The following is a 21,195-nucleotide window of genomic DNA, read 5'->3' as shown; positions in this document are numbered from 1 at the left end:
AGTGGAAAAGAATCTTACTAAATGCAAAACAAATTACATGCTCTAACAGAACTCATGAGACACAGTATAAGATCATTCACAGGTTACATGTAACTCCAGCTATACGCAGTAAATATGATCCATCATGTTCTGGGCAGTGCTTTAAATGTAAAAATAATGCTGGTACATATAGCCATTTAATGTGGTCATGCCATAAAATCAAAACATTCTGGAAAAGCGTTCAAAGTGAGATATTGAAGATCTTTGAGATCAGGATACAGTTAAACCCAGTGAACCTGGTACTAGGTCTAGACTTTGATTATGATTTAAGATATAGATACATATTACGAATAGCCCTTTATGTTGCACGGCTCACAATTCTACAAAAGTGGTTAGATGAGGATCCCCCTGACATACAATTATGGTATGAAAAACTCATGTCGATATTGCCAATGGAGAGATTATCATATGTATTAAAGGGCAATCTTACTGACTTCGTCAGAGACTGGTCACCTATTGCAAGATTTTTAAAAGAGGAATGGAAAAGAGTAATATGTATGGGGGTAACAGTATGAGAAGAAGTTATAGGAGTATGTGAATGTATATATGAATATGCGTATGTATAGGTATGCAAACATATGTATGTATATATATGGAATATATTTGTATAAGTATATTTATGTATATATAATATGTTTATTTATATTTATATTTATTTATGTGAATGTATATGTGTATATATGAAATACCAACTGTATACCTGACTACCTTTCTGTACTATTTGCTGGCAAGTTGTTGTTGTTTTTGTTTTGTTTAGTTTTTGTTATATGTACGTCAATGTGATCCATGTCAAACACTTGAAAACCAAATAAAAATCATTGAAAGAGAAACTGTTAATTATACGTCCCATAGCTGGTGGTGACGGGGCGTTGGCATGGCAACTCCGGACCAATGTTAAAAGCTGCCATGGGGGGCTCAACCAGTATATATACGTTGGGGTCCGTATTATATACGATAAATAAAGTAGTCCATGGCGCAAAAATAATTAAGATGCGCCAAGAATAAAAATGCTGGAACACATGGTGATCGAGCCTTTGCTATAGTTTCGCCCCCCCCCCCCCAGGCTATGGGATGACCTCCCGGAGCACCTGAAATCTGTGGCCTCAGTGGAACTTAAAAAATAAATAAAATCTCTCTCTCTCTCTCTCTCTCTGCTCCGTTAGATTAGCTTTATTATGGATTGCGCATGCGCGCTGCCGTCCACCTCCCATTATACAGGCAGACTAAAAGCTGAATAACTCCTAATCTACGGAGCTCTCCATGGTTTGGTCCATTAGCGCGATTTTCGGAGGTTTTTGCTGATAATCCGGTGGTCTAGATGGAAACATTGGTGCTTTCTATAGAGCAAGGATGGCTATATTTTAGCTCGCTAGCATTGACGCTATTTATGTAGCAACAACATCCACACACGGGTGCGGGTGCGTGCGCACACCAGTGGTGCACGCGCACGCATGCGCACACCACTCGTGCTCATTGACGTACGACACAAACAGGTACACGGACATTGCTGGATGTAGAAGTGGTTCCACCACTTAACCCATTCTGACCGGGCACCCATTTTGGTGTTAGCATCATGTTATGCTTTAGCTTTTGAAAAATAGCAGATCTACAAGCTCATAGCGCGCCACCGAGTGGCGCGCTACGAGCTTGTAGGTCTGCTATTTTTGAAAAATTCGAAGAACGACTGACATTTTTAGAATCTGATCTCAGGTCAGAATGGGTTCATCAGACCAGTGTGTGTCCAGTGGAAACCTGGTATGAATCTGATCTCAGGTCAGAATGGGTTAAAAACCCACCTTTTTAGACAGGCCTTTCCAACATAGTGCTGGATTGATTGTTATCATTTCTCTTTACCTGTGCCGTTGTTCTGGTTTCTCTTTCTTTGCTTTCTTTCTTTCTTTCTTTCTTTCTTTCTTTCTTATATTTTATTATTAATATTACTATTGTTACTATTGATATGTTTTGCTTTTGTTGTTGTGAAGCACTTTGTGACTGATGTCTGTGAAATGTGCTCTATAAATAAAATGTACTTACTTACTGTGAATTTGACTCTGATAGCGAGTGGGCCGTGAACATTTGTACACTTTACAAATAGACTAGCCTAACACTTTACATGTAGCATGTTGTCAATGTATGTAAATCCCATAACCTCACTGGCGTATCAATCCTGACAGGCAGGTATACGTTAAGGTAATAACGCATTATCATTATCATCATCATCATCTTATTTGCAAAAGTGCCATCAATTCCCCTTTATCCTTACAATGAATTCAATGTTGTTTCTTCAATATAAAAATAAATAAATAATGTAAACTAATGTAACTCGGGTTGGAGTCATTTTTATTTGGAATGGCACATTCGGACATATCGGCAGTGTGCACGTCGGTTGCTATATAGGCCTATCAGCAGTGCCAGTGGCGTGCACAGGTAGACACTAGGGGGTGCTAGAGCACCCCCTGCCCTTTTGACAATGGGCTTTTTTTTTTAAAAAGGAAAAATAAATAAAAGGTTATTTGTAGGACCATGGTGACATTGATCAATTCTTGATACAAACGCTTCTACTATATTATTTAGGCCCCCACAATCTAAAGCTATGTGTTTCTATGTCAGTGGTTCTTCGATAAAAAAATAAATAGCAGACCTACAAGCTCGTAGCGCGCCACTCTGTGGCGCGCTATGAGCTTGTAGATCTTGTAGAGCTTGTAGATTCTTTCACTCCATGCAAGCTTGTAGTTTTCACAAGAAAAAAATCACACCTGTGTGAACTGAGTGGTGCAACTCACCTCTCCCCCCCCCCCTCCTCCTCTCTCTCTCTCTCATTAGCAGGCAACAGTACAGCACTATCTCTCTTTATGGCACAACAGCGCCCCAACACAGGCGGACGCGGACATTGCTGTTCCTTGGGAGTGGTTGCACCACTGAAAAAACAACATGTTGCTATAATAAACAACTACAATCCAAAATGACATAGATGCTTTCTCGGTTGTTGTTGGGTTAACATTATCACTCAAGGAGAATTGACACTCCTTGGTCTGATGTGGAAGGGAATAGAGGAGGCTGAGAGACCACTCAAAACAGGCCCAAAACAACCAGAGTATCAACCTGCATAGGCTGGAGCGGTTGGCTTATAGGAAACACTGGATAATGCTAAACATTATCCCCAAAACTATATGAATCTTGGGAGCGCTAGTGTTATGATAGACCTACATGCATTACTGCGGGTTATGCATAATATCCATGATAACAGCTTCTCTACTATTTCCGCTTTCTTCCTGTCTCAGAACATTTGTAGCCGCTACTGTGCATTGGATCAAAATGGAATACCTTTTTTTTTATTATTATTATCAGCAGCAGCATTGGGCATCAAAAGCTTTCCATTTAACCCATTTTGTCCTGAGGACAAACCTATGTTTCTATATCAGTGGTTCTTGTATACATTTTCATGTCAAGGACTCTTATATGTAATATGCTGCCCGACACATCTGAAAATATATTGTTCCAGCCCCCCCCCCCCCCCCCAGAAGCAGAGATATGAGTTAAAATCATTGGCTCTGAAATAATAATTATATATCCAAAGATTTGCGCCACATTTTCACGACTTTTCAAAAATAGCAGACCCACAAGCTCGTATAGCGTGCCACTCGGTGGCGCGCTACGAGCTTGTATACGTATAGATCTGCTATTTTTCCAATAGCTAAAGTATAGAACATACAGTAATAATGAAATGAAACACCAAAATGGGGCTCCCGCCAGAAATGGGTTAAATGACTTTGGCAGAGAGTTGGGGAAGGAGAGCAGCAGCTAATCTTCAGGGTTATTACATGACAAGTATTGAAAAAAAGGAGGAGCAGATTGGCTTCCACCTCTGAATGCCATCACGGTTTCTATCCCTGCCTCTCCACGCTTAAAGTGCTTCCATTCCTCCATTCCCACCAGCATGCCAGTGGTGGGGGACGTATACTGGATCATAATATTTATATTTGACAATTTCCCATAAGGGTCCCCCCCCCTTATGGGAAATTGTCAAAGAAAGAAAGAAAAAGTACATTCACTTTCCATTCAATGACAAGTGATATCGGCCGCTATCTGGCAGAATCCTTGAAACCATTTCAACTTTTTTTTTATTTTTTTATGTCGTTTTCATAACTGATAACTGACTATAACTGTGACAAAAAAATGAACAAAATGGAGGTTGTGGGTTCGAATCCACCGTGCTGCAACCGGGCTTTGTCGAGCGTCTATACTACGCGGACACAATTGGCCCCGTGTTCAGAGGAGGGAAGCATTGCACGTATACTCCTACTGGCTGGGGTAGTGGCACCTGACCCCGGGCGGGGAGAGTATAGGACGAAGGCTCTACGTCCTCCTGGTAGGGGCTCCTCACTGGCGAGGTGAGTCAATTAAGCAATATTACACGAGAGGGTGTGGGTTAACGTGATTATCGCCACGACAGGGATGCGGTCAGGAACGAGACGAAGTCGAAGACGTTAAACCACACCCTCAAGTGTATAATATTGCAATTCTACAACAGTTTCTTTAATGACAGATGTAGTCACTACGACCACAAATGTCCCAAGAAACTAGCTAGCCTATAGCCACCGAGTTTGCTAGCGCTCTGGGAGAACAGAGCAGCTGAATTCTTTGTTTTGATTAGGTGGTGAATGGTGCTGGTTTAACCCACGGCTAGAAGCCGTTTCAACCAATCAGATTGCTTCCTCTGTCTAAACGACCTGTTGTAGAATAGGCCACGTTTATACCGGCAGCCAAATCTAGCCTGAACCAGATCTGTGCCACATCCAGATTGATTGATCTGATGCAGACGGGTGACATACAGCCAATGTGACTTTTAAGTTGAGCCACATTCAGAGGTGGTTTCAAACCTGATTCAAATCTGATTCGAGGAGATCCGTCTCGGTCTGAATGCAACAACCTGTTCTAAATCAGATTCCGTGTGACTTGTATGCGACTTGTTCACGTTTAGACTTATTTAACCCATTCTGACCTGAGATCAGATTCTAAAAATGTTTTCCACGTCCTGACAGTTTCCTGAAAAAGCTATGTTTCTATGTCAGTCGTTCTTCGATTTTTCAAAAATAGCAGACCTACAAGCTCGTATGAGCTTGTAAATCTACTATTTCTCAATAGTTAAAGCATGACATAATTCTAACACCAAAATGGATTCCCACCCAAGATGGGTTAAAACAATCAGATTCCAATCTGGATGTGGCAACAGATGTGATTCAGGCTAGATTTGGCTGCCAGTCTGAACAGACAGATCGGATCTGCAGGTCACTTGTAAACGGCAGTGTGAACGCCAGTCGGGCCAAAAGATCGGCTAAAATCTGAATTTGAATCAGATTTGACTGCAGTCTAAACAGGGGCTAGATACGATAGCAGGGAGAGAAAAGCCGTACAAAATAATTTGCTACTCTAATTTTTTTTTTTGTAATGAATAAAAGAGCTTTATCTATTGTGTTTAATACAGTATAGATTATAATCTATATGCTGTTTACATACTGTATCATACCAGATAGGAGTGCACTTTTCAGAAGAACAAACAAAAAGAGTGTCACCGACTGTCACTCTTCACGCTAATGTGCGATTAACACTGTAATAATAGCGTATAGGGAGCAAATAAATGGGTGATTATGCTTCATCACGCTACGCCGGTCAGAAGTCATCAGATCAAAGCTGATGTGACAAAATAATGTGTCATATAGGGTTGGTTTAACAAGGAGACTGCATGGGCACATAGCGCGGAGGAACGCCGCAGCGGGAGGTACAGCTGTATGATCTGGGGGCGTTCAATTGAATCTGACAGAGAGACCTTGGACCTGCGGAGGGATTCATTCATTGAACACTTCTTGAGTGCTTTGCAAGCAAGAGAGTCCATATAGAACGAATGTGACTCTTTTTTTATACAGACCTGCATATTCAAGACTTATGATCAAGACATTGTTTTTTTTAATCAAAAATGAGTTAATAGCACTACAGGCAAGAAACCAGGGACTAAATTATTTTCGCTCCTATGCCACCAAAATGTGGAACGCCCTGCCAACAGTCATTAAGACATGTGAATCCCTTGACTCCTTCAAAACCGCTCTATAAAGGGCACCTACGGACGGCTGCGATTAGAAACAGGCCTCTGTAAAATCTGAGTCAATCAAAAAGACATACTAGAGCAGGGGTGGGAAACTTTGATGACAGAGAGGGCCACTATATTTCCACACTCACTCCAGAGGGCTAGTATAGTTCCACACTCACTCCAGAGGGCCACTATATTTCCACACTCACTCCAGAGGGCCACTATATTTCCACACTCACTCCAGAGGGCTAGTATAGTTCCACACTCACTCCAGAGGGCCACTATAGTTCCACACTCACTCCAGAGGGCCACTATATTTCCACACTCACTCCAGAGGGCCACTATAGTTCCACACTCACTCCAGAGGGCCACTATAGTTCCACACTCACTCCAGAGGGCCACTATAGTTCCACACTCACTCCAGAGGGCCACTATAGTTCCACACTCACTCCAGAGGGCCACTATAGTTCCACACTCACTCCAGAGGGCCACTATATTTCCACACTCACTCCAGAGGGCCACTATAGTTCCACACTCACTCCAGAGGGCCACTATAGTTCCACACTCACTCCAGAGGGCCACTATAGTTCCACACTCACTCCAGAGGGCCACTATATTTCCACACTCACTCTAGAGGGCCACTATAGTTCCACACTCACTCCAGAGGGCCACTATAGTTCCACACTCACTCCAGAGGGCCACTATAGTTCCACACTCACTCCAGAGGGCCACTATATTTCCACACTCACTCCAGAGGGCCACTATATTTCCACACTCACTCCAGAGGGCCACTATAGTTCCACACTCACTCCAGAGGGCCACTATAGTTCCACACTCACGCCAGAGGGCCACTATATTTCCACACTCACTCTAGAGGGCCACTATAGTTCCACACTCACTCCAGAGGGCCACTATAGTTCCACACTCACTCTAGAGGGCCACTATATTTCCACACTCACTCCAGAGGGCCACTATATTTCCACACTCACTCCAGAGGGCCACGTTGCATATTTCTGTCATAGCAAAAAATAGCCGATCTACAAGCTCGGACTTGTAGATCAGCTATTTGAATTGCTATATTTGAATTGATATCCTGAATTCTTTTTTCTGCTTTTTTGAATTGGAATCCTGAAAAGTAACCTTTTTTAATTTAATTTCAAATAAATGTAACATAAGTTAACTTTATGAACTAAATACAAATACATTGGACATAATTATTTTTTGAAAAGACAATGACATTTTAATCCTAGTCATTAAACTACATATATAGACGTATAGTAATTAAATCAGGTCAATAAATGTCAGAGCTGAAATCGACATGTACATTTGAAATAGATGATTAAACATGTAGCTAGCTCTCCTCTTCCCAGTGCAGAGCTACACACATTTCCTCGGAGGGCCCTGGGCGCTTTCAAGCTGAAAATAATCCATCTTTTGGAGAGGAGAGCCGACCATCAATCGTTTGAGCAACTATAAAGCTCAAACCACACCAAAAGGGTCAGGCTGGGACAAAACGGTTTTTAAGGTATATAGATCACAACACTCATTGCAACTCAATGAGTTGTGTTGGTGTGGTCTACCTTAAAAACTGTTTTGTCCCATGCAGTGGTTTGGGCTTAACAGAGCCTGCCATAGTCGGACCATTCACGAAATCACGATCTATAATCTCGCGAGCCAGACCCATGTGCCACATTGGCCTTTATACAGTCGTTCAGATATGTCTTTATATATAAATGAAAATCGTCAAAGTATGCATAGCTTTACTTGCAGCTTAGCAAAAAAAAAAAAACACTCTGGACATGAATATTCAAAGTGCTACTGATGTGGCAGGAAATCTGACACTAAACGCGTGAGGCATCAAGTTCCCTTGTAGATCATTCTTTATTAAGGTGCACTCAGTATACACGGATGCAACTGGCTCGCAGGCCGGTCCTCCCAAGAAGCATAAGCAATTCAATCACAGAGCTATACTTTATATACAGTCTTAGCCCCACCCACAAGGTGGACCAAAATGAGAGCAGACAGGATGGGGAGGTGAATAAGGAAAGGACCATTTGTTTACACACAAAGGAAGAGGAAGGGGGGGGGGGTGGGACGGAACAGGTGAGACGGGAAGGGGGGGGGGACTTGCTCTCCCAACATGGACAGGAAGAGACGGGGGTTGTGAGGGCACAGCATGGTTACAGCATGGTTCAGTGTTCCAAGGCCCGTCTAGACTAATTTAGTGTATTCAATTACCATGGTACTATAGGCTCATTTAAATGTATTCCAATGAGCTTTTGGTGATGGTAAATTCCTCGTCAAATCCTTCCTCTTGTTAATTAAAACAACAGCTTAATTAAACAATAATTTGAATTTTCCATCAATATCAAAATAATACATCATAATACATTTGAACAAAATACATTGTAAGCATGGTTTAAGCAAAGGGATGACACAATGCGATTTTTTTGTTGAACTTTGTGCTTCTTTCCTAGCAATTGTAGCAATTTGTTGAACTTTGTGCTTCTTCCCTAGCAATTGTAGCAATACTTTCCATAAAGTTCTGTGCAGTGTCTTTGGCCCCACATTTCTCATAGAGTCGTCTCAAATGCTGTAAGTCTCTCTTCATGCGGGCTTGAGTATTGAACTGTCCTTTTCAGTGTCAGCACTCATTCTGGGTGACACACCTCACACAGTCACAGACATGCATTTCATTTGCATACCATCCCCACAGAATGAGTAGAGTCAACAAACTCACTCAAGGAAAACATTTACTTGTAAATTAGATTTACATTACTTTCTCATACCCATTCACACAGAAAAGTGAAAAATAGAAATGAGATATAGACAAACTACACATACTCCTCTATTTTTTTTTTTTTTTTTTTTTAAACTGACTTAGGGACCTGACACCAGTATGCGCACTCAATCACTAGCTCATTTACATCTATGCAACAGTGCCAGTCGTTTCGTCCCTAAGGTCAACTCACTTACATGGAGACTATATATTTGACTAATAAGAAAATCCTGTAGGTTTAACAATCCAAATTAACTTATCTAATTTACAAAGGATCCAAGAAATCCCTAAAAATGATACTAATACAGTACCCTGTTGATTTAGCACGGCAAACTATAACATAACAAATAAACCAGAAGACATCATATATTCCAAACAATATTTTCTTTCCAGGTATTGCATTAGCTTTTTTTAGCAACAAACTGGCATGCTGCAGGTGTCGATTTTCACACCTTACACCTACCTCCCTTAACTGAAGGAAAGAAGTTAACATGGTATAGACATTATTTTCCATTTCATCCTATGAGTCAGGTCATCTTTGGTGTGCGTGATTTTGGTTAGGAGATTTTGTACTTGGTAATGTTATTTTCTATATAACACAATTTTCACAATTTACACAATACAATTGTTTTAACAACACAGATCAATCCCACTGCCTCCTTGACAGCTGCAATGGGGCACCTTTTCCCCTGGCATCGGCGGCCATCTTCTGATAGGGGTGTGTGTGTGTGTGTGTGTGTGTTGTTGAGGCGGTGGGCAAGTCACATGCTGCTACTTTTAGCAGACTTCCGAAAAGTGTCTTTCCATTTCCATTTCACCTTGTTTTTCTTCCCATCGGGATCGGAAAATAAAGGCATCTTTCTGGCCTTAGATTTAAGGAATGGAGGCGTGAACCTCTCCCTTCCTGCCAACTCTGACAGTGCGTGCAAAAACTTACGGAACGCAACTGCCGGTACTTTGGTGATCTCCTCCTTCACTGGCCGGCCCGCCGGAACCCCCTCTGGGCGCATGAGTGTGCACTCCTCTCCCACCGCCTGTCGAACGAGCAGATTCTTGACACCCTCGACGTCCGTCGCTGCTTTGACGATTAGGGTTGTGTAGGTAGGCTCCAGGGCCTCCGAAGGAGATGTCCCCTTGTTCTCAACGTCTGTCGCTGGCTTGTCTCCGGTCCCGAACTGCTCAGCAGGAGCCTCCGTCTTTGTAGTCAGGAGCCTTCCTGCGCTGTGCACAGGAGATGTCCCCTTGTCGTTGACGTCTGTCGCTGGCTGCTCTGCTCCTGCTGGTTTTGGTTCCGTTCTCCCCACCTCGATGTCAGATGATTTCCTCTTGGTTGAAGGCTGTGGACCGTCCGCGTGGGCTCCTGCAGGCACCGTCTCCTCTCCGTCTGGGCATTGACTGGCTTGTATGTAGCCCAGGTCGAGAGTCAGTGCCTGCTGTGAAGACAAAGGAGATTTCTGAGGAGCCAGTGGTCTGCTCTGTGTCCTTGGAAGTTCTTCTATATGATTTCCCAGTTGTCTCTTCCTCCATCCACACTGAAAATACTTTTTTGTGGCGGTCAGATTTGTCTTTACTGACTTTTTCTTACTAATTTTCTTCTCATATTTTGCAACCATCTCTTTCTTTTCTGTGGCCGCCGGGGCACTTTTTTTGTTTCCCATATTGAAATACTGTCTCTGGCAAGCACGGTTCTTTGGCTGCGACGTCTCTGGCAAGCACGGTTCTTTGGCTGCGTCTCTGGCAAGCACGGTTCTTTGGCTGCGTCTCTGGCAAGCACGGTTCTTTGGCTGCGACGTCTCTGGCAAGCACGGTTCTTTGGCTGCGTCTCTGGCAAGCACGGTTCTTTGGCTGCGACGTCTCTGGCAAGCACGGTTCTTTGGCTGCGTCTCTGGCAAGCACGGTTCTTTGGCTGCGTCTCTGGCAAGCACGGTTCTTTGGCTGCGACTTCTCTTAATGCAAAACAAGGTCTCTCTTTTCTCTTTTTTTTTTTTTTTTTTTTTTTTTTTTTTTTTGAAATATGAGAATTAGCACTTAATCTGGAAAGTTCTCACCGTTTCAGTGTAGCCACAGGTTTTTTTAAATCCTGGCGTTTTGAACTCCGTAGATTCAGCATTTGACTCTTCTGTAGATCTGTCCGTTTGTTGAAATCAGTCAGTTTTGATCTTCCGGAGTTTTTAGACGACAACAGGATCCCACTTCTGACACCAAACTGATGTGGCAGGAAATCTGACACTAAACGCGTGAGGCATCAAGTTCCCTTGTAGATCATTCTTTATTAAGGTGCACTCAGTATACACGGATGCAACTGGCTCGCAGGCCGGTCCTCCCAAGAAGCATAAGCAATTCAATCACAGAGCTATACTTTATATACAGTCTTAGCCCCACCCACAAGGTGGACCAAAATGAGAGCAGACAGGATGGGGAGGTGAATAAGGAAAGGACCATTTGTTTACACACAAAGGAAGAGGAAGGGGGGGGGGGTGGGACGGAACAGGTGAGACGGGAAGGGGGGGGGGACTTGCTCTCCCAACATGGACAGGAAGAGACGGGGGTTGTGAGGGCACAGCATGGTTACAGCATGGTTCAGTGTTCCAAGGCCCGTCTAGACTAATTTAGTGTATTCAATTACCATGGTACTATAGGCTCATTTAAATGTATTCCAATGAGCTTTTGGTGATGGTAAATTCCTCGTCACTACTCCACTCAAAAATGGCCCCAGAGACTATATCCTACAGTATAGAGTACAGTACAATCCTTTAGAAATGGCCCCAGAGACTATAGAGCGTCGCAGTCCCTCCCCCTTTCAGAAAAAACGAGTGGCCCAGGAAATGAAACTCAATGCATTTTCCTCATAGGCTTTTCCTAAAGTATTTATTTAAAGACGGTTACGCCACGGACAAAGCCAACTCGGATCGTGACAAATCATGACAATGAACACAATGTTTTGGGCCGATCAAATCATTAGACAGAAGAAAATAAAGGCAGGAGACAACACTATTTGTTTTGTTTTTCGTATTATAAATGATTTGATCGGCCCAAAACATAGTGTTCATTGTCATGATTTGTCACGATCCGAGTTGGCTTTGTCCGCTTTTCTGTCTCGTTTTTCTGAAAGGGGGAGGGACTGTGACGCTCTATATCCTACAGTATAGCGTTACAATCCTTTTGGTGATGAACTTATTGGGCTTATTGGACCAGGTTCTTATCCATACGATAAACTACGTCCAAAACATCTTGGTGACGCAAACAAACAAACAAACAAAGAAAAAACATCCCCAGAGAAACTTAGACAGGATGGTGTCAGTGGCCCAAAAATGACACGTCCCGTTAAATTGGGCCCAAATGGGCAGAGCTATGAGTCACTGTGTTTTTCTGGCCATTTTGTGTGTAAAAAAAAAAAAAAAAAAACACATAGAAAAGTCCCAAACTCTTGTCAGTGTGTCTCGCTCTATACCGTATACATTTCCTGTGGGAGTAAGTTTAGAAAAATGCGTGCGTGCGTGCGTGCGTGCGTTCGTGCGTGCGTGCGTGTGTGTGTGTGTGTGTGTATGTGCGTGCGTGCGGTTTGTACCTCTTGTCATCTCTGTACCATTCGAACTCTGGCGTGGGCACAGCGGTGGCGTCACATTGCAGAATGCCCATGCGACCCACCTGGGTCTCCGTGCTCTGGGTTCTCTGGATGGTCGGAGGATCTGGAACAATAGAGACATGCGCTCAATGCACGGTTCCCTCCTGACACACTCGTTAGCGAGCTCGTTAGCACTCGCTAGCACTCGTTAGCCTGCGGCAGTGTTTTTTTCGTCGACTAAAACTACGACGGAAAATGTTCGTCGACTACCTTTTTTCACTGACTAAAACTAAATAAAAACGAATCTATGATGATTAAAACTATAAGACTAAATATACTGACAATTTCGTCGACAAATAAAAACTAGACTAAAATGTTAGGAAGGGACTAGTGGACAAGAGATCCAGTTTTATGCCAGTTTTATGCGACGCATTGTGAGATTGTATATCTGCTATTTTCATCATGCAACCAAAGTGTAAAATATGTCATTACAACGACATCAAGGCCTGTCAAAACACATTTTAGTCGACTAAATCAACTGTAGATTCAGTCGACTAAAATCGTATGATATTTAGTCGACCAAAACTAGACTAAACACTAGAACATTCCAGGTGACTAAAATGTGACTAAAACTAAGTGAAAACTATTCAAGAGACTATGACTAAAACTAAAATGCTGCCAAAACAACACTGGCCTGCGGGCATGAGACGGACATACGCCCCAAAGCCTGGAGGGATGTGACGCTCTGGTTGGTTCGGAAACTAAGATTCTGCCATTGTCTTTAAGTTTAAAAACGAGTAATAGGCCTACACTGTCTGGATGTCATCTTGAATGAGATTAAAAACAGAGTAGTTCTGTAATCAAGAAGCAGCTGTGTTTTGAGCACGACGCAGCAATGGGAATGAAACAGGTGCACTAAATCAAAAATCAATATCTATCTATTAGGACTGCAACTAACGGTTATTTTCATAATTGATTAATCGGCCGATTATTTAAATAAATGAAAAAAATACTTTTCAGGATTCCAATTCAAAAACAGCAAAAAATAAAATCTGGATTTCAATTCATAATATTAGCAACAATAGCTGTGTAGATCGGCTTTGTTTGCTACGACAGTATGCAATGTGGCCCTTTGGGGAGTGTGGGAGTGTGGAACTATAATGGGTGTGTAACTCTCTGGAGTGAGTGTTGAACTATAGTGGGTCTCTGGAGTGAGTGTGGAACTATAGTGGGTCTCTGGAGTGAGTGTGGAACTATAGTGGGTCTCTGGAGTGAGTGTGGAACTATAGTGGGTCTCTGGAGTGAGTGTGGAACTATAGTGGGTCTCTGGAGTGAGTGTGGAACTATAGTGGCTCTCTGGAGTGAGTGTGGAACTATAGTGGCTCTCTGGAGTGAGTGTGGAACTATAGTGGCTCTCTGGAGTGAGTGTGGAACTATAGTGGCTCTCTGGAGTGAGTGTGGAACTATAGTGGGTCTCTGGAGTGAGTGTGGAACTGTAGTGGGTCTCTGGAGTGAGTGTGGAACTATAGTGGGTCTCTGGAGTGAGTGTGGAACTATAGTGGGTCTCTGGAGTGAGTGTGGAACTATAGTGGCTCTCTGGAGTGAGTGTGGAACTGTAGTGGCTCTCTCTCTCTCTCCACCGCTGACTTACAGTTAACGACCACGTTGACATATTTGACGTCGGGCGTGGCCACATCGTTGCTGGCCTTGCACTCGTAGCGTCCCGCCTGGTTCCTCATGACCCCTGTGATGTCCAGGTACTCCTCGCCATCCAACGGCTCCGCTGGAAACACAATAACACTTCACATTAAAGCTATCTCTGTTTTTTTTTTGTAAAGCACAAATTGGTCACACGAGAGAGAGAGAGACTCGGAGTAGAACCGCTGCTCCTTCGCCTATAGAAAGGAGCCAGCTGCGGTGGTTCGGGGCATCTGGTTAGGACGCCTCTCGGGCGTCTCCCTATAGGGAGGTCCTCGGCGCACGTCCCACTGGGAGGAGACCCCGGGAAAATTTTAAACTTAAGTATACAATACTTAAATACATATACTTTGTTACGTTCCACCATTGTGCGTGCGTGCGTGCGCGCGTGCCTGATATATCTCCACTTCTGCTTTTTCCGTTAAGAATAATTATCACCTTCTCTCCAGCTGTTATTTTGATTTACTTCCTCTTCTAATCAGGGGACACTTCCGATGTTGTGGGTCTCTCTCTCTCTCTCTCTCTCTCTCTCTCTCTCAGAGCTGAATAATTATGTTTCTCCATGTTGTCTGGGTGTTAAAGGACCACTTTTCAGCCTACCTTCATATACTTGGCCCTCACCAATGTTCATGATAAAATAGCACCACTTTCTTCAGTTCAGGAACTCTCTCTCTCTCTGAAAATATCCACCTATATAATATACAGTATATATATATATATTAGAGAGGACCAATTATATGAAGAAGGGTTGAAAAGTGGTGCTTTAGGGGAGTAGTCCACCCAAAAACGTACTGATATTATATTATATATATCAATTACACCCCCCATGAATCCTTGAATTCAGAGAGCGAGAGAGAGAGAGCGAGACAGAGAGAGAGAGAGAGAGGGAGGGGAAGGGGGGGGGGGGGGGGGGGGGTGTAAGTGGGCGGACGCAGCAACTTCAGTTGGTTAAATGTGGCACCGGCATCACTTTCCCCTCACAGTGTGAAACATTTTATTTAGCAATAGGCCTATAATATGCTAATTTATGTTAAGCAGCTACTTTGTGAGACGTCTAAAGTTGAGCATAGCATTAGCAGGCGCATTTGTTTTTATGTCGTCTGTCACACACACACAACGTGAAAGTGTGCGCCTGTGCGCGTGCGTGCGTGCGTGCATGCGCGTGTACGTACGTGCCTATGTGTCTAACAGCAGACGCTATACAAGGACTACACACCAAAATACCTGATGAATCAAACCCACACATATAGCTTTGAAGCTCTCACCGCATGCCACGCATGCATGGCCATCTTGACAAATACACGACAACAATCAGCAAAGAAGCTCTGAGGGACATGCCCTGGAGCGACTGGGCATGGGCATGTCCCCCTGGTGGACTCCAGAGGACATGCATGAATGTCTGAGGGACTCCATGCCCAGCGACTCCAGAAGAGGACACGCGTACAGGCGTTATTCCCCCCCCAACGTCCGGTCCCCCCCCACCCTTCCCCCACCCTGGAGCAAACGAGTGTCATCATCCTACACGGCGTGCGTGCGTGTGTGTGTGCAATTTATATCCGTGCACCACCACCCTGTCTCTCTCTCACTTCCAGCACAATTTAAATTATGTTCAACACATAATTAACAAATAAATATATGCCTCCTCAACACATCAAGAGATATTTATGGCGGGGAGGCACGGTGGCACCTGCTGTAACTTCGTTATCGAGCTTTTGTCGGCTTGTTCTTTTTTACATTCTGGCACGTCGTGAATGTGTATATCACGACGTGTGTATATATATGTGTGTATATATACAGTACATATATATAGGTAAAAAGGCCAATTGCCTTCCGTCTGTTAGAAACCTATACTGTATTTGACGGCCCTATTAAAAGATACTGGGTTTTGTACAGAATTTATTGTCTCCCGTCTTTCCACAAAACAATAGAAAATGCTCGATAGTGGGCTCGATAAGAAGAACCCGGCTCGATAAGCCCCCGATCGATAAGGTGATCGTTAACCCATTCTGAACGGGAACCCATTTTGGTGTTAGCATCATGTTATGCTTTTAGCTATTGAAAAATAGCAGACCTACAAGCTCATAGCGCGCCACCGAGTGGCGCGCTATGAGCTTGTAGGTCTGCTATTTTTGAAAAATCGAAGAACGACTGACATTTTTATAGAATCTGATCTCAGGTCAGAATGGGTTCATCAGACCAGTGTGTGTGTGTCCAGTGGAAACCTCGTATGAATCTGATCTCAGGTCAGAATGGGTTAAACGTGACTCAGACAATCAGTTCAGTTGGCCGCTCATTACAACGAGGAAGTCAATCTTTTAGTTTACTCACTGTCTTTTTGTTGTCATTGCATGGCTTTGATTATGTTAATGAACCGCCGGTATCGTCGCATTATTATTATTAGTACAGTCTATTTGAGAACGGTGAGGATCAGCCTATAAGGTACAGTAAGTGATGACACAGTCTGATGCTGACTGTCATGATCCATGTGTTAATTGCCTATATTTTATTCATTGTTTTCTTACGGCAAGGGTTGCCTATTTAAGTCATAACATATTTTGGGGGCGGGAAACCCTTTTGGTGTCAGCATTATGTTATGCTTTAGCTATAGAAAAATAGCAGATCTACAAGCTCATATAGCGCGTCACTCGGTGCACGCACGCACACACACACACTGAAACCTCACAGGGACGCCAGTCCTCACCACGCCACACACACACACGCACGCACACACACACACGCACGCACACACACGCACGCACGCACACACACGCACGCACACACACACACACGCACGCATACGCAGCACTTGTCAGCACCTTATAGTATACTTCACTGCTTGCAATCAGCAAGCTCAGCCACTGTCTGTCACTGACAGCTTGACATGCACTGTTTGTGTGTGTGTGTGTGTGTGTGTGTGTGTGTGTGTGTGTGTGTGTGTGTGTGTGTGTGTGTGTGCGCGCTCACGCTTATGTGCGTGTTTTAAATATGGCCTCCCTCCGTCTGTCACAGAGAGAGAGAGACAAAGGGAGTGAAAATCCTCAGTGATCATTTTAGTTCATTTTAGTCTCATTGAGGAGTTCAGTGTGTTTTCGTCCATGCTTTACCCTTATCCCTAAACTTCTTTTACCATTTTGAAAAACATTTTCGAATATAGTTTAAACACATTCCCTGCATGCATGTTCTTGGGCACCTCTGTAAACCTTGCCATGCTAAAAACAAATTCAGGACCCCGTGAGACGCGGCTGTTGAACCGGGAAAGTAATAGCCGTTGTTATACAGCGGGGTCGATCTAGCATGGGACTAGCATGGAGGACGCTATAGCCTGCTAGACGGAGCAACGCGCACGGTTTTTATTGACATCCTAATATCATACTTCGGGCTGTATTTTGCGTGTCTTAAGTACCAGGTCTTATTCCCTAACTTGAGTAAACTAAAGACCTGGAGGCGTGATCAATGCCATTTGGCTATTCTGAGTGGCCAAAGAGCATTGACCTCTGGATCACTTGCTAAAAGCATCCAGGTTAGGTATATAGACCCTAGCGGCGTCTATATACAGTCTAGCGGCGTCTATATACAGTCTAGCGGCGTCTATATACAGTCTAGCGGCGTCTATATACAGTCTAGCACCGTCTATATACAGTCTAGCAGCGTCTATATACAGTCTAGCGCCGTCTATATACAGTCTAGCGGCGTCTATATACAGTCTAGCACCGTCTATATACAGTCTAGCGGCGTCTATATACAGTCTAGCGGCGTCTATATACAGTCTAGCGGCGTCTATATACAGTCTAGCGGCGTCTATATACAGTCTAGCGGCGTCTATATACAGTCTAGCGGCGTCTATATACAGTCTAGCGGCGTCTATATACAGTCTAGCGGCGTCTATATACAGTCTAGCGGCGTCTATATACAGTCTAGCGGCGTCTATATACAGTCTAGCGGCGTCTATATACAGTCTAGCACCGTCTATATACAGTCTAGCGGCGTCTATATACAGTCTAGCGGCGTCTATATACAGTCTAGCGGGTCTATATACAGTCTAGCGGCGTCTATATACAGTCTAGCGGCGTCTATATACAGTCTAGCACCGTCTATATACAGTCTAGCACCGTCTATATACAGTCTAGCACGGTCTATATACAGTCTAGCGGCGTCTATATACAGTCTAGCGGCGTCTATATACAGTCTAGCGGCGTCTATATACAGTCTAGCACCGTCTATATACTGTCTAGCAGCGTCTATATACAGTCTAGCGGCGTCTATATACAGTCTAGCACCGTCTATATACAGTCTAGCGGCGTCTATATACAGTCTAGCGGCGTCTATATACAGTCTAGCGGCGTCTATATACAGTCTAGCGGCGTCTATATACAGTCTAGCACCGTCTATATACTGTCTAGCAGCGTCTATATACAGTCTAGCGGCGTCTATATACAGTCTAGTGGCGTCTATATAGTCTAGCGGCGTCTATATACAGTCTAGCGGCGTCTATATACAGTCTAGCGGCGTCTATATACAGTCTAGCACCGTCTATATACAGTCTAGCGGCGTCTATATACAGTCTAGCGAATATACAGTCTAGCGAAACAGTCTACAGTCGAATGCGAAACGGATACCATATTAGCGTTTGTGGGACGTACGGTTGACGTAGTGTTGCTCCTCGTGGGACAGCAGGCTAGTCAGGTGGGCCCCGTGGACACGACACTCCCTCTTGGCCGCGTCCCAGCTCTTCCTGGTGGGGAAGTAGCGTAGCAGTGACCCTGGAACTTGTGCCATCCGTAGTCACATGTCTCCGTGTCTGGTGAGAGGGAGAGAGGAGGACATGTGGCTCATGAGTTTACCTTCTTCGATGTGTTATCCTGCATGGACTTAAGTTATTTAAACAAAGGAAAGGAAAGTGGAAAGTGTGTGTGTGTGTGTGTGTGTGTGTGTGTGTGTGTGTGTGTGCGTGCGTGCGTGCGTGCGTGCGTGCGTGCGTGCGTGCGTGCGTGAATTCTTAAAGCTGCACTTTTGAATCCGGGTCTCCTGTGATGAGTGCTGAAATGTTTACCTGAGCTGCTCAGGAGAGAACTTGAATTTTTGTGTGTAAAAGTTGTGTCAAACCAAATGAATACAGCGTCAAAAAGTATACTGTAAATATAAACATTACATTTATATTTGTGTATATACAACACTATTGATTTCATTAATGTAAACTAACAACTTGTAGGCTATTTAGCTTCCATGTAGGTCAAGTTTGTTGAATGAATAAATATATAATCCATGCTCGCGTGACATACCTATCACGGTCACCGTAGATTCTATTAAACTTTACATGCAGAGCAGAGACTGACATAGATCCGACCCTGAGCAAGCAATTTTGCGACAGTGGTAATGTCCAAAATTGTTACTTTTCAGGAAATGTTGTCACAAGCTTGTGTTAATATTGACTTGTTCATTGGAAAGACCGGTTCTCAACCAGACCTCCCTATTTTAGGCATTGGTGGGAAATTGCCAAGACCCCATGTCTAGAGCTCTCTTCTGGAAAGGTTGCCCCCGCGACACAACTCCAGATAAACGGTTGAAGATGGATGGATGATTGCATGGACATACAAGGTTTTTTTAGGTTTCTGCTGTATGTGAGGTTAGAAAGCTCACATGCAGCATTCCAGGCCAGAGCAGAACAGACTACTAAAGCTGAGGCATTGCAGTTGAACAAGGCATTTGCAATAGTCAAGACAGATATAAGAGCTGGAATGATGCGTGTGTGAATCATGGAGAGAACGTGCTCTGTGGGAGCTACTCTCAGTGCGTACTGTACCTGTTTCACAGCGGTCTCCGCGCACAGCCGCTTGACTGGATGCTGCCCGTCTTGAAACAAGTTCCTCCATTCAGACAAATGTTCTCCGAGCATGAGTGAACGTCTGACGTGGTGACGAGAAGAAAAGAGAATTCACAAATCAAATAGGTGGGGTCTTTGGAGAATGTTCCATTAAAGTCAGCGAGCTTCCCAAACCCTATTCCTTAGTTTCCCAAAACAGGGACCCATATGCGGGTCGCACACCAATGTTACACGAATGTAAGTCTTGTAAGAAACGAGCGATCTAAAAACAAAGGTTCCGCCTTAGCGAACTTTGGTTCCTACCTAAATAAATTACATAAAAATACTGCGCTGACTGACACAGAGGTTGTTCCAGTGACTCAATGTACATACAAAACTGCGTTTTGGCACAGTTATTATTATTATTATGAATTACCTGGCTGTGATTCCTCCTCCTTAGGAAAAAGTTTAACCACATTATCAGCAGTGCCTCGAACAGGTCAAAACTCACTGACCATCTGATCTGTAAGTTAGCCTATCCTACAGTATATAAAATGTACAACACCAGGGACGTTTTCAGGAGGAGGTTGTAGTGTTAAACCCATGCAACTCGAGAGGAAAGAAAACCTGGCTGCAGCTTACCTGGTGTTGTGCTTTCATTAGCGGTGTCGATCTCCTCCTTTCCCCATAAATCCCAAAATGGTGTAATAAACAGTAATATAATAATAATATAATTCACAAAGTGGGGTCCGGGGACCCCCAGAGGTCCTTGAGCGAGTTCCAGGAGGTATCAATTGGAGTCCCAGTCCCACAGCTAAAAATGGCATTAAAATAGGGTCCGTCTGTCATTTTTCGCGCAGACGAAATGAAAGCCTGATTAAGCATGTCAAACTGCGGGTCCTTGAAATTAAACCAGTTGAGAATCACTGCTAGAGCTGTATAAATCTCCTCTTATGGGGGTCCTTCTCTTCTCTTCAAATGGGAAGGGGGGGTCCGCGGGCTAATACGTGTCCATTCGGGGGTCCTTGACACGAAAAGGATAAAGCTTATCCATTCATATCTACTGATACACGTCTTACCAAAAGTGGTGCGTGACACCAAAAGTGGCGACCTATTGAATCCTGTTCCTGAATCATTACAGAGTGCAAAGCTCATTGGGTCACTGATGGCGGTGTAACAACTCCCAAACTTCCAACTGTAGAACGGGCCAAACCATTTTGGGATTTTCA

The 21,195-nt window shown here is 43.8% G+C and overlaps 1 protein-coding gene across 2 annotated transcripts in view; it reads right to left on the bottom strand.

The window, feature by feature from the left end:
• The window catches only part of LOC308311930 (limbic system-associated membrane protein-like), a 33,018-nt gene extending 12,317 nt beyond the window's left edge, over nucleotides 1–20,701 (bottom strand). Inside the window, exons 1-5 of one of the 2 annotated variants that reach the window (XM_080758736.1) lie at nucleotides 20,609–20,701; nucleotides 19,967–20,069; nucleotides 18,807–18,964; nucleotides 14,120–14,251; nucleotides 12,472–12,592 (exon numbers count right to left, since the gene is read on the bottom strand). In XM_080758736.1, coding sequence (XP_080614862.1) covers nucleotides 12,472–12,592; nucleotides 14,120–14,251; nucleotides 18,807–18,942 — 389 coding nt within the window. In that variant the 5' untranslated portion in view covers nucleotides 18,943–18,964; nucleotides 19,967–20,069; nucleotides 20,609–20,701. Of the gene's footprint in view, nucleotides 1–12,471; nucleotides 12,593–14,119; nucleotides 14,252–18,806; nucleotides 18,965–19,966; nucleotides 20,105–20,608 lie in introns of those variants that run through there. The other variant, XM_080758735.1, reaches the window with a different exon arrangement.
• Between the last annotated feature and the right edge of the window lie 494 nt (nucleotides 20,702–21,195).

The sequence above is a fragment of the Protomyctophum bolini genome, assembly GCF_963924005.1.
Source record: "Protomyctophum bolini genome assembly, chromosome: 24".
In the NCBI taxonomy this organism is placed as follows: Eukaryota; Metazoa; Chordata; class Actinopteri; order Myctophiformes; family Myctophidae; genus Protomyctophum; species Protomyctophum bolini.
This window is presented reverse-complemented; position numbering and strand designations above follow the sequence as displayed.